The sequence below is a fragment of the Phacochoerus africanus genome, chromosome 2, assembly GCF_016906955.1.
Source record: "Phacochoerus africanus isolate WHEZ1 chromosome 2, ROS_Pafr_v1, whole genome shotgun sequence".
NCBI classification, from domain to species: domain Eukaryota; kingdom Metazoa; phylum Chordata; class Mammalia; order Artiodactyla; family Suidae; genus Phacochoerus; species Phacochoerus africanus.
The window spans coordinates 161,606,995-161,624,709 of NC_062545.1; the positions used below are offsets into that span (position 1 = coordinate 161,606,995).

The window sequence follows — 17,715 nt, forward strand, 5'->3', positions numbered from 1 at the left end:
TTCTTTTTGTTTTGTATATAGATTCATTGGGATTATTTTTTAGATTTCACATACAAGTGGTATCATATAGTATTTGCCTCTCTCAAGACAGCATATATTTATATATTAACATGGTATAGTAAGCAAAAATTACTTTATCTCCCCAGACTTAGAGACGATAGTATAATCTTTAGATTAAAAATGTAAGGTCAAAACTACCACATATTTAAAAATTTCACTCTTAATTATGCTTAGTTATAACATTTTGTTTTTACACCAGTGTTTCCCCTAATTGGAAATACTAAGATACCTAAATAACAAGAACGATGATAACCCAATCTAAAATTTAAGTTTTCAAATAATATTAAAGGAATGAAAACAATTATGTGGTCAATTTCTGGTTATGTTATTTTCTAATATGTAACCATTTGAACAATAATACAATATACAAAACTAGAAACATTTGGTTAGTCTTTAATAAACTAAAATACCACATATTTAATAATTAATATAGAACATAAAACATATCTAACATTTACCATATAATTAAATACAACATGCCACTTAACAAATGATATAATTAGTAGCATAAATTAGTCCTAAGATTACTCAGTCCCATCTGATTTGCTAATTTTCAGATATAACTGATGTGATTTGCTATTTTGATACAGCTACTAATTAATAATACTTATGACTAAATCATGACTTGATACAGGGAGCTGCATTAAACTCTTCCAATGATTCCCCATTCAATTGATATTGCTATTGTTTTCACTGCTGAATCCTCTTGGCTTCTGTTGAACTCAAAACAATAATATCTTTTTTTCCCCTCATATAATACTGTCTTGAGATTTTTAAACATTCAATAGCTCTATTCTCAAGAATGAATGACAACCACATTTCAGAATGTCATTTTAATCAGGTCAAACCTCATTCTTCATGCTAAAGGTAGGATATGGTACAGTCAGTTGCGGGCTCTGTTGCTGGGCTACCTGCATTTGAATCTTAACTCTGTCACTAGAGATTTAAATAATCTCTCTGGGTGCTTCAGTTTACTGGGAGAGGCGGGGGTGTGCAGATGATAATTCTGTAACCCAATGAATTAATATACATTTACAATAGTGTTTAGAATGGAGTTAAGTGCTATGCAAAAATTAGCAATCACTTTTATGCATAATTACTATGACAAACATTTTATAGGTTTTAACAAACTTATCCCAGTAAATGGAAGAAAAATTCAAGAGGTGATCAAGAGAGGAATCCAAAATACAGATGTTCCTGGACCCCATTCTACCCTCACGGGCTCCTTCTGTCCCATGTGGCATCACTCCTCTCCCAGCTGTGCCCTCCATTCTTGGGGATCAAAGTACCTGATGTCTGTCTGCTTCCCATCTATCTCAGAGTCAATGTCCTATGAAAACTATAACTCCTATAAGACATTCGAGAATTACTTCAGGGAGCTCCCATTATGGCTCAGTGGTAATGAACCTGACTAGGATCCATGAAGATGTGGGTTCAATCCCTGGCCTCGCTCTGTGGGTGCCACGAGCTGTGGTGCAGGTTGCAGATGTGGCTCAGATCCTGTGTTGCTGTGGCTGCAGTGTAGGCTGGCAGCTGTGGCTCCAATTCGACTCCTAGCCTGGAAACTTCCATATACTGCAGGTGTGGCCCTAAAAAAAAAATAAATAAAAAACAAGAATTACTTCAATAACAGATAACCACAGCTTTGAATTACCAGAAAGTGACCAGACACTTGACGCTTGAGGAGCTAGGGCTGTTAACACTGGCAAATTCCAGAGTAGAACCCCAACAGAATCCAACTGGCCTCACTTAATGTGGTCAGAACACAGAAGTTATAAATTGGTCTTCTGAAGTACCTATAGATCCAATGTTGATGCCTAAAAGGCAGAGCTGGTGGGAGGGTGGAGAGGGGAAGGAGACTGGAATGAGGAAGCAAGCAACCAAAAAGGATGTTGGTCTTCTTTTTAGAATGGGATGGTCCTGGAGGCCTCTGCTGGACCAGCCATTAATCCTTTATTTTCTGGATCAAAGGAAAGTCAGGAGAAATTTCTGGAGAGATGCTTATGATGGCCAGGGAGCATCCAGGGAACCAAGACAAAATTTTATTCACCTGCCAACATGGAAATATTTCAACCAACTTTTAACCATCAGTTTAAAAGGTTTTTGGTATATAACACATGAATATTACTCAGCCCTGGTTTAGAGGATAAATGGAATGAGGAGGCCAAGGTCCAACAAATTTTGTACTAAACCATGGCTAACTTAAATCTGTTTTACACCAGTTTTATAACTACATGGTTGTAAACTGTTGGCTACAAGCAGAACTCACAAATGGTAGGAGTACACAACCAAAAACTCACAGCACCACTGGAAGGGGCATTTGGGATGTTCCCCTGGAGCCAATAAATTAGTAACATAACTTTGTATAACTATATAATTTACATTCACACAAAATTGTAGAAGGAAGAGAATTCTTAAAGTCATTTTTAATATTTCTGGAATGTCAAAAAAAAAAAAATCCCAATCTGTTTTTATAGTCTTACTCACCTGCCACTCTCTCATCTGTTTCCCTGTTACCATCATCTGAATATCTTGCAAAGTCTAAAGAATCAAGGGTACTGATGCTCCCAGCTCGATCTGTGATAAAGCAAAAAATAAAAGAATTAAACAGGTTTTTATTTAACTGCCAAAATAAGGGATTAGAAGAAATAACATGATTTTTTTCTAGTTAATAAACTATGATTCTAAGATCTAGAATTTTATTAAAACAATAAGGTAAAAATACGCACACCAATTAAACTGCTTTAAGGCAACTCAAGTTTCCCTGCCTAATAAATCTCTAACTCCTGAACAATGCACACACAGGGTATACTGCAACCAGCCCAGATAAAGATAAAAAAACTGAAATGAAATTTGAGCTGCTGCCCAAGAGTTTGCAGATTGAGTTCAACCAGATAATTTCCTGCTAAAAAAGTCAACAAACAACACTTTGAAAAAGTAAAACAGAAACCTGTCTCTACAATATACACAAACATTGTTCAGAAACAGTCCAAAAAAGAAATAAATGAACTGGATTTCATCAAAATGAAAAACTTGTGTTTTATATATTTACTTATTTTTGGCTGAGCTTGTGGCATGTGTAAGTTTCTGAGCCAGGGATCAAACCCAAGCCATAGCTGTGACAACACCAAATATTTAACCAGTAGGCCAACCAGGGAACTCCAAAACTTCTGGGTTTTAATTTAATTTTTTTTTTTTTAAAGGGCCATACCTTTAAAAAGGTCTATGGAAGTTCCCAGGCTAGGGGCATATGAAGTTCCATATTCCAGGTAGCATATGGAAGTTCCTAGGCTAGGGGTCAAATTGGAGCTGTAGCTACTGGCCTACACCACAGCCATAGCAATGTAGGATCTGAGCTGTATCTGCAACCTATACCACAGCTCACAGCAACACCGGATCTTTAACCCACTGATCAAACATGCATCCTCATGGACACTAGTTGAGTTTATTATAGCTGAGCCATGACAGGAACTCCCCCAAACTTTTGTGTTTTAAAAGTCATTACCAAGAAAGTGAAAACACTAACTCACAGACTGGGAGAAAGTATTTGCCCATCAAACATCAGATAAGGGGCTTATATCTACAAAATATAAAGCATTCATAACTCAAAAAAGAGAGTGTAATTTCAAAAATGGGCAAAATATTTACATAGACATTGCTCCAAAGAAGACTTATGAATGGCTAATGACTTTATGGAAAGATGCTCTCAACATTCTTAGTCATTAGGGAAATGAAAATCAAATCACTTCAAATGCACGAGATGGTTATAATTAAAAAAAAAAAAGGCAGATGGTAACCAGTATTTCAGAGGATGTGGAGAAAATGGAACCCTCATCTATTGCTGGTTGAAATATAAAATGGCATAGCCACTTTGGAAAAATTTGGCAGTTCCTCAAAAAGTTAAACATGTAATTGCCATATGACTGAGGAACTCCAATCCTAGGTATATACTCAAGAGAACTGGAAACTTGTGTTCACACAAAAACTGGTTTATGAATGTTACTAACAATATTATTCACAATGACAACAATATACAAAAGAACCAAATGTCCATCAACTGATGAATGGATAAATAAAATGTGGTATATCCATGCAACAGAATATTATTCAGCCATCAAAAAGGAATAAAGTACTCACACAGGCTACAGCATAGATAAAACTTGTTGTGAGCCACATGGAAGCCCAACATAGATAAAACTTGAAAGCATGCTAAATGAAAGAAGCCAGACACATAATGCCATATATTATATGATTCTATTCATGTCAAATATCTATAATAGGCAAATCCAAGAAACACAAAATAGATAAGTGCTTGCCAGGACTGGTGATACAGAAGAATGAACAGTGACCACTACTGGGTACAGGATTTCTTTTAAGGGTGATAATAATGTTCTGGAATACAGAGTGGCAAGTATGGATCAGTTCTGTAAATACACTAAAAACTAGTGAATTGCATACTTTAAAAGGGTAAATTTTTGGTATATGAGTTAAACCTTACTTTAATAAAAACACAAAATACAAGTGTTGGCCAGAATATGGAGAAACTAGAACCTCACATATTGCTAGTGGGGATGTTAAATCATGCAGCCACTTTGAAATTAGCTTGGCAGTTCTTCAAAAGACTAAACACAAGAGCTACCACATGACCTAGCTCCCAAGGAAAGAAGACATATATTCTCACAAAGTCTTGTACATGATTGCTCACAGCAACATTTTTCACAATGGCAAGAAAGTGGAAACAATCCAATGCCTATTAACAAATGGAGAAATAAAACGTAGTATATATACACATACAATTGAATACTATTCAGCAGTAACGGGAACTGAAAAACTGATAACATGATACGACATGGCTGATACTTGAAAATATTATGCTAAGTAAAAGAAGCCAGTCACAAAAGAACCACATGTTATAGGACTCCATCCATAAGAAATGTGCAAAAAACAGTTAAATCTATATGGGCATAAAAGTTGATTGCAGTTTTCTAGGGCAGGAGGCAGGGGGTATATGGGATACCTGATAACTGGAGAGAGATTTCTTTTTGGGGTGATAAATACGATCTAAAATTAGATCAAGTGATGGCTGCATAACCCTATATAGTAAAAAGAGTTGAATTGTCCCACTCTAAATGAGTGAATTTTAAGATAATTAAATTCTCTTTAAATAAAGCTATTAATTTAAAAAAAAAGGAACATTTTTAGGATGCAATGGGAAAAACTGCAACTCGATTTCTATATTTGACAAAAATATTCTTCCAAAATAAAGGCAAGGAGTTCCTGTGGTGGCTCAGTGGTAACAAAGCTGACTAGTATCCATAAGGATGCAGGTGTGATCCCTGGCCTTGCTCAGTGGGTTGAGGATTTGGCGTTGCTGTGGCTGTGGTGTAGGCCAGCAGCTGTAGCTCCGATTCACCTCCTAGCCTGGGAACTTCCATATGCCACAAGTGTGGCCCTAAAAAGCAATAAATAAATAAATGAAAACAAAGGTAAAATAATGTTAATTAGTTTCCTGAATATTTTTCACAAAGGCACTTGTGCTTCACATACTCCTAATAAGAGGTTGGGGAAAAAATGTGTGTGTGTGTGTGTGTGTGTGTAGTATCTCAGGTATTTAAAGTATACAATAGTATATCAAAGATCCATAGAGGTCCTGAGGCAATTAAAGCAAAACAAAAAAAATAGCATTACTCAAAAATCATTTATCTACCACATTCCTTTGCTGAGAATACTTATTATAAAAAACTAATGTTACTAAGAATAAATTTTGAGAAATGTTAACCCACTTCCCTCTCTATTTGCTGTAACATAAAAACATAATATTCATTTAAGGGGAGTAATGCTTTAGAACAGGGGTTGGCCAGCTAAGGCCAGGGAGAAACATGAACTGAGGCTTGTTTTCATACGACCCTCAAATTCAGGGTGGTTTGTTTTTAAAGAGCTTTTATCATTCATTCATTCATTAGATATTTATGGAGCACCTACTCCATACTTACTGTTGTACCCATTCCATCTACTGCCAGGTCCTCTGTAGGTAATTGTTATGTAGTAAAAGAACAAAGTAGATAAAAATATAGTATGTGGGACGATGATTAAGTACCATATAGTAAAATCAAACAGTGGAAATGGAAAATTGATTTATATAAAAACATCTCAACTCTTTAGATCTCTGTGGTATAGTTGTTTTTGGTTTTGTTTTGCTTTTTATTCACTTTTTAACCAGATCAGGAATTTCTTGTCTTTTACATTCCATTTCACTGTCTGGGGCCCTGGAAGACTTCAATCAGAAAACATTTAAAACTGAGCCTAAAGAATAAATGTCCACTGGAGTTCCCTGGTGTCCTAGCAAGTTAAGGATCTGGTGTTATCATGGCTGTGGCATGGGTTCAGTCCCCGGCCTGGGAATTTATGGCCAAAAAAAAAGAATAAATTTCTACCAAATCAACACATGAGAGAAAGAACAAATAAGCCTATGGAGTTTTCAAAGTGCAGGACAAGTTTAGTGTAAATAGTAAGGTTACAATGTACAGATGCTCCAAGGGGTAAGGCAGGCTAGGATATAAAGGATCTGGAAGTACATCGTATAATACTTTACAGGAGTGAAACAGGCTCTCAAAAAAATCATTTTTACAAAGGAATCTGCTTCTATATTAAATGTTAAACATGCAGAACTGCTTACTGTTGAACACTCAGCTTTGGAGTTCCTGTCGTGGTGCAGAGGAAATGAATCCGACTAGGAACCATGAGGTTTTGGGTTAGATCCCTGCTCTTGCTCAGTGGGTTACAGATCCAGCATTGCCGTGAGCTGTGGTGTAGGTCGCAGACATGGCTTGGGTCTGGTGTTGCTGTGGCTCAGGTGTAGGCTGGCGGCTGGCTATAGCTCTGATTAGACCCCTAACCTGGGAACCTCCATATGCAGCAGGTGCGGCCCTAAAAAAAAAGGACAAAAAGACAAAAAAAAACCCCACAAAAAAACAAAAAACTCAGCTTTTTAGGGTGATACTAATTAATCTGGACATTACTAGCCCTAACCAGAAATTCCTCTTGATACTATAACTTCTGCTCTTGGTCACATGCACATCTTTGATCCTCTTAGCTATTCTGATGTCTCTAACCTGCATATCAAAATATGTATACCCAACAGGATGAATTTTTATAAATCAATATTCTAGTGTTGGGATAACTGATAATAGATTTTGTAAATAAAATGTACTTTGAAATTTAAGAGTAATAGGTAATATTATAGCTCCTAGATAAATATGCTTCTTTAGGTTTACCCAGAATCCTTTTTCAGGCCAAGCGAATGTCTTTCCAAATACTTAAATATAAAGAGGAAAGAGTTTGGAAAAATTAGCATGATTTTTAAGAAAGAAACTACCACTTTCTAATAAACCACAAAGCATTTCTTCAAATTTCAGGATTGTGCAACTTCTTAGTAATTCACTTCATAACTCAGAAATGGAATGATCAGGGACTTTCACCATAGTTGGCAAACCAGTAAAACCTGCATATAAGCTTTATTAAGTCTGAAAACTGAATCCACTATACATAGTGACTACAGGCATGCAGACTGATTTTATAAAGCACTATGAAAGCAGTCTTATTTCTATATACATTTAATCTTTTAGTAATGATGACAGAATGTACTCTTTTTTTTTGTCTTTTTTTTTTTTCTTTTTTACGGCTGAACCCATGGCATATGGAGAGTCCCAGGCTGGGGAGCAAATTGGAGCTGTAGCCACTGGCCTACACCACAGCCACAGCAACTTGGGCTTTGAGCCCTGTCTGCAACCTACACCATAGCTCATGGCAACGTCAGATCCTTAACCCACTGAGCAGGGCCAGGGATTGAACCTGCATCCTCACGGATGCTAGTCAGATTCCTTTCTGCTAAGCCATGACTGGAACTCTGATACGATAGCTTTGATTAAGAATTAAGGGGGGAGTTAATCGTGGCGCAGTGGTTAACGAATCCGACTAGGAACCATGAGGTTGCAGGTTGGATCCCTGGCCTTGCTCAGTGGGTTAACGATCCGGTGTTGCCGTGAGCTGTGGTGTAGGTCGCAGATTCGGCTCGGATCCAGCGTTGCTGTGGCTCTGGCGTAGGCTGGCAGCTACAGCTCCGATTGGACCCCTAGCCTGGGAACCTCCATATGCCGCGGGAGCGGCCCAAGAAATGGCAAAAAGACAAAAACAAAAAACAAAATAAAAATGATTGAAATAACTACACACACACACAAAAAAAAAGAATTAAGGGGGAGGAGTTCCCGTCGTGGCACAGTGGTTAAAGAATCCGACTAGGAACCATGAGGTTGCGGGTTCGGTCCCTGGCCTTGCTCAGTGGGTTAACGATCTGGCGTTGCCGTGAGCTGTGGTGTAGGTTGCAGAAGCGGCTCGGATCCCGAGTTGCTGTGGCTCTGGCGTAGGCTGGCAGCTACAGCTCCGATTAGACCCCCTAGCCTAGGAACCTCCATATGCTGCGGGAGCGGCCCAAGAAATAGCAAAAAGACAAAAAAAAAAAAAAAAGAATTAAGGGGGAGTTCCTTTCATGGTGCAGTGGAAACAAATCTGACTAGTATCCATGAGGATGGGGATTCCATTCTTGGCCTCGCTCAGTGGGTCAAGGGTCTGGTGTTACTGTGAGCTGTGGTGTAGTTTGCAGACACATTTCAGATCCCATGTTGCTGTGGCTGTGGCCTAGGCTGGCAGCTGTAGCTCGGATTCGATTGCTAGCCTGGGAACCTCCGTATGCTGTGGGTGCAGCTCTAAAAAGAAAGAAAGAAAGAAAGAAAAAGAAACAGGAATTAAGAATAAGGATGGAGGAAAAGCTTAAAGGCACAGAAATCAGTTACAAGGCTAAAACAGAGGGTCCAGCTGCAATCTACAAGCACAGAACTGGTAGACGAGTAGAAAACCTGATGACACCACATTGAGCAATCATATTAGCTAACTAATCAGGATCAGCTGGTTTCAAAAACAAATGAACATAGTTTCTGACTGCTGGGGAATTCTGAAATAATAGGTGGGGAAATTTGGAAGGTTACACCCATGATCGCAACTGCAGTGTCCACCTGAGGCTTAGTCACATTCTATGACTAGACCAGAAACTCAGATGGAACCATGCAGTAAAGCTTCAAGATTGGAAAAGAGAGTACTTGCTAATTCAACGTTGGTGGATTTCCTTAGTTGCATTTCATTCAGCAGATTATTCACCTCTGCCTTGGTGTGGTGCTATAGTTTGTCACTTTATTTTCCAAATGATCAATATTGTACAACTGGACTTGTCTTCTGCATTAAGAAGATGGACTACTCCAAGTTAATTAGATACTCTAAGTTAGTTATTAAGATACTTTGCCTGATCATATATTAAACTGATTTGAGAACATTTGCTTAACTGTGCTTTAAAACTGACATAAAACAGTAGTTGGGATTGTAAAGGAAAGAATGACTTGGAAATTAGTGATCTGGTTTGGAATCCCAGTCTTGCCACTTAAGGCACAATGTGTGGTAAAATATAAAAGGGCATGAAAGAAAAGGCAAGCCCATCTGCCAACCAGATATCAACCCCTGTGACAATAATCATAGTTTAGATTCTTCTGTATGTATCTTTTTCTTTTTCTTTTTTTTTTTTTTGGTCTTTTTGTCTTTTTACGGCCATACCCACGACATATGGAGGTTCCCAGGCTAGGGGTCCAATCGGAGCTGTAGCCACCAGCCTGTGCCAGAGCCACAGCAACGCGGGATCTGAAGCATCTGTGGCTTACACCACAGCTTACAGCAATACCAGATCCTTAACCCACTGAGCAAGGCCAGGGATCGAACCCATGTCCTCATGGATGGTAGTCGGGTTCACTAAGTGCTAAGCCACACGGGAACCCTTGTATGTATCTTTTTAGAAACATGGGAGGCATATGCCAATTTCTCCCTTTCTGTATGAAAATGGAAACAATTTACACATACTTCCTGGATCCTAATTTATTCAATTTATAATATATCTTGGTGATCATTCCACATCAACACATATAGATCATTCTGTTTTAATTAGCCAACCCTCTACTGTTGAACATTGAGGTTGTTTTTGATCTTTGATTTTTGATACTTTTATTTGCAGAAGATATTAAAAAAAAACTAGATTCAACAGTTTTAATGCAAACAAGCTTGCTTAGACTAAACTATAGAAATGGAATTGAATATTAAGGAATTTTTTTTTTTGCCATTTCTTGGGCCGCTCCCGCGGCATATGGAGGTTCCCAGGCTAGGGGTCGAATCGGAGTTGTAACTACTGGCCTACTCCAGAACCACAGCAACTGCAAGATCCGAGCCTCATCTGCGAACTACACCACAGCTCATGGCAACGCCAGATCCTTAACCCACTGAGCAAGGGCAGGGAACGAACCCGCAACGTCATGGTTCCTAGTCAGATCTGTTAACCACTGAGCCACGACGGGAACTCCAGGAATATGTATTTTTAAAATGTAATAGATACCACCAAATCACTTTCAAAAAGAGTGTCCTCCCAGAAGATAATATTGGTTATTTAAAAAATCCATTGGGAAGAGTGCAGTGAGGCTGCAGATTCAAAAATCACCTATCAATACAGGTTACCTTTTTGATATGGACATCTTATTAGGAGGTTCACGTGACAAAAATCAGTATTCTTACTACTGTAACTTATTAGAGGGTACAAAAGGCAAATCTTTTTTTTTTTTTTTTGTCTTTCTGCCTTTTCTAGGGCCGCTCCTGCGGCATACAAAATACAAATCTTAAACATTAAGAACAATACTACAATGTGACTAGAGATTTTGGTGATACTTTCATAAGTCTCATCATTCCACTCCACATTCTTTGGTCAACTATTCTTACTTCCATTCTTGGAAAAAAAAAAAAAAAAAAAGGCTTCAGTCTTTACCATGATTGTAAAGAATGCCTATCACCCTGACTAGAAAAACTAGACAGATAAGGCTGTTGCTAGGTACTTTTCTAATGGTAATTCTACTTTCATACAGATATACAGAATATTTACAAGACTCCCCATACAATGCAATAAAAAGATATTGGTATAGTTTTTGTCCATTTGAAACATGCTAAATGTATACTAAAAGAGATCTGTGTCAACATTAAACCAAAAATCATTAACGGATTCTTAAGATTTCCTTTCCAAATAAAATAGATCCTCAAGGTTACAAATGGCAATAGGAGACTGAGAATAGAGAAACTAGTACATATGTACCAACAGTTTATGAGCAAAGATGAAATATTTTGCTATTATTTCATGCAAATTTAATTAATAAATGATATGACACTAATATTCACTATAAGGTAACAAAAAAGGTAGACACACACCAAACACATATGCAGAAATAACTTACCATGTGAAATATATTTTTTGTGTTCATATATCAGAGAGAAGATGGTATTTCAAGTCACTAAAAATACCAGTTCACACTGCACAGTTATAGGATTAAGTGTCAATTAATGGTGAACTAGAGCAGTTGTAATTCCCACTACAAGTTTTCCTTGTTTTGCCAGAATTTATCACATGTAAATTTTGACAAAATATGGAACATACTTTAAATTGTTTTTAAAAAGAAAAGTGCAAAATACAACACCATATAGCCACCACCTGATATAAACAACTGTTAACATTTTTCAAAACTGAAAAAGAAATAATACCTTAGAAATAAAGTTCATGTCCTAATGCTTCCCTCCTCAAGGGCAATCGCAATAACAGATTTAGTGAGATTCTAGTTGTTTTTATATCTATAATACCTATGTTTAAGTATCCACAAATAATATGCAGTATTGTTTTACGTGCTTGAAAATTTGCATAATGGTATAGAACTGTATGGAAGCTCCACAACAGATCTGAGATTTGATTAATGGCTACTAAGATTTCCATTTTATGAATATACTATAACTAACTAGTGTTTCCATTATATATGGCCAAGAAGACTGTTTCCAATGTTGTACACACTGTGTTATACACACTTGTGAGTTCCAGATAAATACTTATATGTGGACAAGCTGGGTTGAAAGATGTGTACATCTTCATCTTTACTAGATTTTATCAAATTATTCTTCAGAGTAGTTGTAACACAAGAATGTCTGCTCCTTCCATATCAGGAATACTAAGTGTTGTCAGGCATCTTCATTTTTGCCAAAAGGTTGGGTACTGTGAAATGCATTTTTCTGATTACTAGGTAATTTGAGCATCTTTTCATTGGTTTGCTTCTTTTTGAATCATCTATTTTTATTTTTTATCTATTTTTCATTAGGTTTGCAGGCATTCTATATAAATTCTATATCTGAAATTCTTTTGACTGTTATATATTTGTGGCAAATATGTTCTCCTAGTCTATGGCTTGTCTTTCACTGTTATCTTTTCACATACAGGAATTTTAATTTTGATACCAATATATCAACCTCTTACTTCAAAGCCTACCATTTTTATGTTGAAGAAATTCTTAAGTCAAGGTCATAAATATGTTTTAATATTTTCTTCAAAAAGTTTTCAAGTTCCATTTCCCACATTGAGTATTTTAATTCATTTGGAGATTTTATTTTGGTGTATGCATGTACATGGTAGGAGATAACTTCCTCTAGAAGGAGAAAAATCTATCTAATAGTCTACCCTTCCCTAATCATTTGACTCTTTCCTACTCCAAAGACTCATTAAGCTTGTTTCTGAGCTATAATCTTCCCTTTATTTCAATTTGTGAATCTTTGCTCTCCTATGCTTTTAAAATATTTGTTCTGTAGATAGCAACATAAATTGATTTTTTTAAATATTAAGTTCCAAAAAAAGACAAATCCCCTTTTCTAGTCATCCATTAGTTATAAAATTAAGTAACTAAGCATTGCCTAAGAAGAATACAAAAATTATATTTAAAAACAACTGACATGAATGTAATTAAAAACATCTGTAAAAATGTAGGTACAATGCCTTTACGGACATAAAATATGCATTAACTGTATGGCAGTAGATTTTAATGAACAATTGCAAAATCCTAAATCCAATGTTTACCTTTTAATAATTTATTTTACGCTTACATAGACTAACTACAAATGACCATAAATATTAACTCGAGAATTCCCGCTGTGGCAGCGGAAATGAATCCAACTAGTATCCATGAGGATACTGGTTAAATCCCTGTCCTCACTCAGTGGGTTAAAGATCCAGCGTTGCTGTGAGCTATGCTATATGTTGCAGACATGTGTGTGGCTTGGATCCTGCGCTGCTGTGGCTGTGGCGTAGGCTGGTGGCTGTAGCTCCAATTCAACCCCAAGCCTGGGAACTTCCATATGCTGAGAATGCGGCCCTAAAAAGCAAAAATAAATAAATAAAGATTAACTCAGCTGACTCTCACAATAGCTGTATAAGGTACTGTTATCCTCATATTAAGCTGAAGAAGCTGAGGCATAGAGAGATTTAAGTAACCTGAACAAAAGTCACAAGAGTAGAATAGTGGCAGAAATAGGATCCAAGCCAAGAAGTCTGACTCCTTGCTATATAGCTTTCCCCCTAAAAATCAGCAGACTTCTCTGATCTAATTTATCAAAGAATTTGGCTACTCAAATAGAAATGCTATTAAATTTACACGTGAATTCAAGCACAGATGTTCCTAGTGTGTGTTTTATTTTTTAATTTTTTTTATGGCCACACCAGCAGCATATGGAAGTTCCCAGGTCAGGGGTCCAATCAGAGCTGCAGCTACCAGCCTATGCCACAGCCGCAGCAATGCAGGATCTGAGCTGCATGCACGACCTACCCCACAGCTCAGAGCAACACTCGATCCTTAACCCACTAAGCAAGGCCAGGGATCGAATCTGCAATCTCATAGATACTAGTTGAGTCCTTAACCCACGGAGTCACAATGGAAACTCTCCTAGTATGTTTTTTAGACTATTATTTTAATTTGGATGTCATATATCCATTATCCCTATTTAATCATATGAAGTGGTATTGTGAGACATCACCTTTCTCAGTCTTTTATCATCAGCCAATCTGATCTAGTCTTCCCTCACCATTTCATATATTTTTTTCTTATAAAAGAAAGAAGTTACTATAAAATGAGTTTTTGAAGTCTTTCCATGTGTACACCCTCAGGCGAACTTCAACACAACTCCATTTATAATCAGCAGTGGACAGAAATGATTACTGGGCTTTAAGTGGAATAAGAAGGCTCTAAAAGGTGAAGTAATTTACCCAAGGTAACAGAGCTATAAATGGCAAGGGCAGAATTGGAGATCAGACATTGGTACTCAAATTGGGCTTCAAACAATAAGCCAAGTTCAAAAGTATAGATGGTGTAGCCTGGCACAGACCAAATATTGTTTTAATCAGTTACACATCTTTCCACAGCTATTCCTTTACCAAGCCCATATTTCTCTAATTTATTCATACCAATGTGACAAATCTGTCATGTACCCTGCTCTAATCCAAATGTATCACCTCTAGGACATTCTTGATCCTGTTATAGTTAAATGCTATCTTTCACTGAACCTTAGTAAATACCAGTGCTGTGTTCAAGTATATAGAGCATTTATTTCTCAGAAATTTGAAGAATTTATTTTTAAATTAGCCAACATACACTCAACTTGTTCACACTTTGCTGTGCATATTTCCTTAGTTTGCAGAAACTATACACATGTGGAATTAGAGTTATCAGTTTTCCATACTCCAGTGAAATGGGGCTAGAAACCACTTTAAAAATTAAATGCAGGTTCAAACTTCCAGTTATAAGATAAATAATCCTGGGGATGGAACGGCCAACACAGTGACCATAGTTAACAATACTGTATTGTGTATTTCAAAGTTGCTCAGAGAGTAGATCTTAAAAGTTCTCATTATAGGAAAAAAAATTGTTAACTATGTGTGGTGATGGCCACTAACTAAATTTACTGTGGTAATCATTTCAAAATATAGACATATGTCAAATTATTATGTTGGATACCTAAAACTAATAAAATGTCATGTCATTTAGATGTCAAAAAAGTTAATCGTAATACTGAAACAAACACTAATATGATAAGGCAGTTGATGTAGATCAGTTCTAAACTAATGTAACTCCCCTCCCCCCAAATCAACCAAAGAGGCACTGTGTTCAAAATATAGACAAATAACAAAACATGATTTACTTAACAATCAACAAGTATGTTTTTAGTATAAATAATTTAGAAACCACATTGTATCATCAAATCTCACAGTACTTATAGGTAGAAGCCAATAAAAACAACTACTCATAAGACAAAAATAGGCTATTAATATTTAACACCCTTTTCAATCAATAGTTGTAATTTATACAGAGGTAGACTGTGTTTCTAGAACAAGGTAAGTGTTCTTTTTCAGGTGATTATCCTAACATTACAGGACTTAAGGGGGTGGGCACAGGTAAAAGCTACCATTTAAACACAAATTAACCAAATTTAGTTTTTGACCCAAAAATGCTAAACAAAATAAAAATTACACCAATCCTGGAAGGTTTTTTCCAACCAAAGTTTTTAAAAAACAAGAAACAAACAAGCATACATTATGATCACCCCTAACTCTCTTCTTTGCAAAGCAGAAAGTGTAATTTCAATTTTTGACAGAAATAAGGTCTGTTTTCCCTGATTAATACCCCTATCTTGTTTCCTTTTAAACTATGTACCACAATGGCCTGAAATGTCATACTGCATTTTTATAACTACCCAAATGGAATCATTTTATTAATTGGTGAGCCAGATAATGGTAAGCATGTTCCCAGATGATGTTTTAAACAAGGCAAAATGTAAAATAAATATTATCTTCCCTTTACTCTCACTTCCTTTTCCTTTTCCTCACTCAGGGTGACAGTCTAAATATGGCCAAATAATTTATTAAAAATTTCACCCACCCTTCAGCATCAAATTAAAATTTTACTTTCTCCACAAGGGCCAATTCATTATCACAGTCCATAAGGATTTTTCCTTATCTGAATGTTTACACGATTATCTGTACCACCGAAGACTATTCTACAGAACTTTCATGTGTTAGTCTTGCCTCTTCATCAAGAACATAAACTCAAGGACATGCACTAAACTTCTTTGGATCCCTACAAGCCTCAGCTGATCACAGTTTAATAAATGTATTGGTCAATGTAAAATATTGAATATCAACTATACTCAAGTCACTGCTCTGGGCAATGAAAATATCTGGCTAAATTTCCACATGAATTAATAAGTTTGAAGCACTGAAAGGCACAGGCAAGAAAAATGGCAGTCAGGCAAGAGATTAATTTAGGAATCTATGTGATCCAGACAAGAGTGGAAAGTCTCATTCAGCTGAAAATTTATTAAATTTTAGAGATATTCTATCGATTTTTTCTTGTTAGAAGCCAGAGGAAGGGAGTTCCAATTATGGCTCAGTGGGTTAAAGAACCAACTTGTCTTTGTGAGGATGCAGATTTGATCCCTGGCCTTGCTCAATAGGGTTAAGGATCTAGTGTTCCCACAAGTTGCAGCATAGGTCGCAGATGTGGCTCAAATCAGGTGTTGCTGTGGCGTGGGCCACAGGTGCAGCTCCAATTCAACCCCTGGACCAGGAACTCCCATATGCCACAGGTGCCATTGCAAAAAAGAAAAAAAAAGAAAAAAAAAAAAGAGAGAGAGAGAAAGAAAAAGGAAAAAAGAAAAGAAAAAGAAAGAAGCACTAAACCCAATTCCAACCTAACTGGGAGGAACTCCTTTCTAAAGTGGAAGAGATGGGACTTTGGCAGATTGTAATCATGACATCTTAGCATTGGTGATACTAAGAAAGCAACAATGAGCACAGTAAGCACAGTGAGATACATACTCTTTCAGAGTTCTGAGAAAAGATACGTAAGATGTTACAAAAAAAAAAAAAATTTAAAGGAGAAAGATGACTCAAAAAGGCTGTAGCCTGTAAGTTAAATTATTAAATTCAATCATAAATGACTACTTGATAAGCTGCTTTATAAAAATTTGAAGTCATGATAAATACAGAATAAAAGAAATCCATCATTGAAAGGTCTAAATTGCTTGTCCTGCCCATTTGACCACCTAGTGTGTCTACTGTACAAAGAACTGGCTCATCCCAAGTAATTACAATCTCTTTAGCGTTAATAGCATTGGCACAACTTTTATCTTTCAATCTAACTGGAAAGTAAAACAATTACCAAATGGCTCAATTGGGAAAAAAACAGGGGGAAAATACAATCAATGTGTTTTGTATATTCAAGAAAGTAATATTAAATACAAAAGATCAAATTAGCTCATCAGGTAGATCTAGTAGGAACATTGCGATGATGCTACAACAATTTATCAAATGCTAAGACTTCCTTAGAGCCCATTTTATTCAGTTAACAGAAGTTCTAAAGTTTGTGCTATGTCTGCATTTTTAAGAATATTTAAGAAATATTTCTTAGGATGCCACTATAGGCCTAAATTTAAAAACTATAACTACAAAACTTCTAGAAGAAAATTTATGAGGAAAATTCTGCAATCTTAGGATAGGCACATATTTCTTATTTAGGACACAAAGAGCGTGAATCATTAAAGAAAAAAGCCCGATTAAATAGACTTGATGAAACTAAAAACCTTTCTTTATAGGACATATTGTTAAAACAAAAATGAAAAGCAAACCAAACTGGGAGAAAAATTTTGCAAAACACATATTTC

The 17,715-nt window shown here is 36.4% G+C and overlaps 1 protein-coding gene across 6 annotated transcripts in view; it reads right to left on the bottom strand.

Annotated features, from left to right (window-relative positions):
- RELCH (RAB11 binding and LisH domain, coiled-coil and HEAT repeat containing) overlaps positions 1-17,715 on the bottom strand; it is a 109,622-nt gene that overhangs the window by 87,566 nt on the left and 4,341 nt on the right. For all 6 annotated transcript variants that reach the window (XM_047767015.1, XM_047767016.1, XM_047767014.1 and 3 more), the window contains exon 2: positions 2,548-2,637. In XM_047767015.1, coding sequence (XP_047622971.1) covers positions 2,548-2,637 — 90 coding nt within the window. The remainder of the gene's footprint in view (positions 1-2,547; positions 2,638-17,715) is intronic.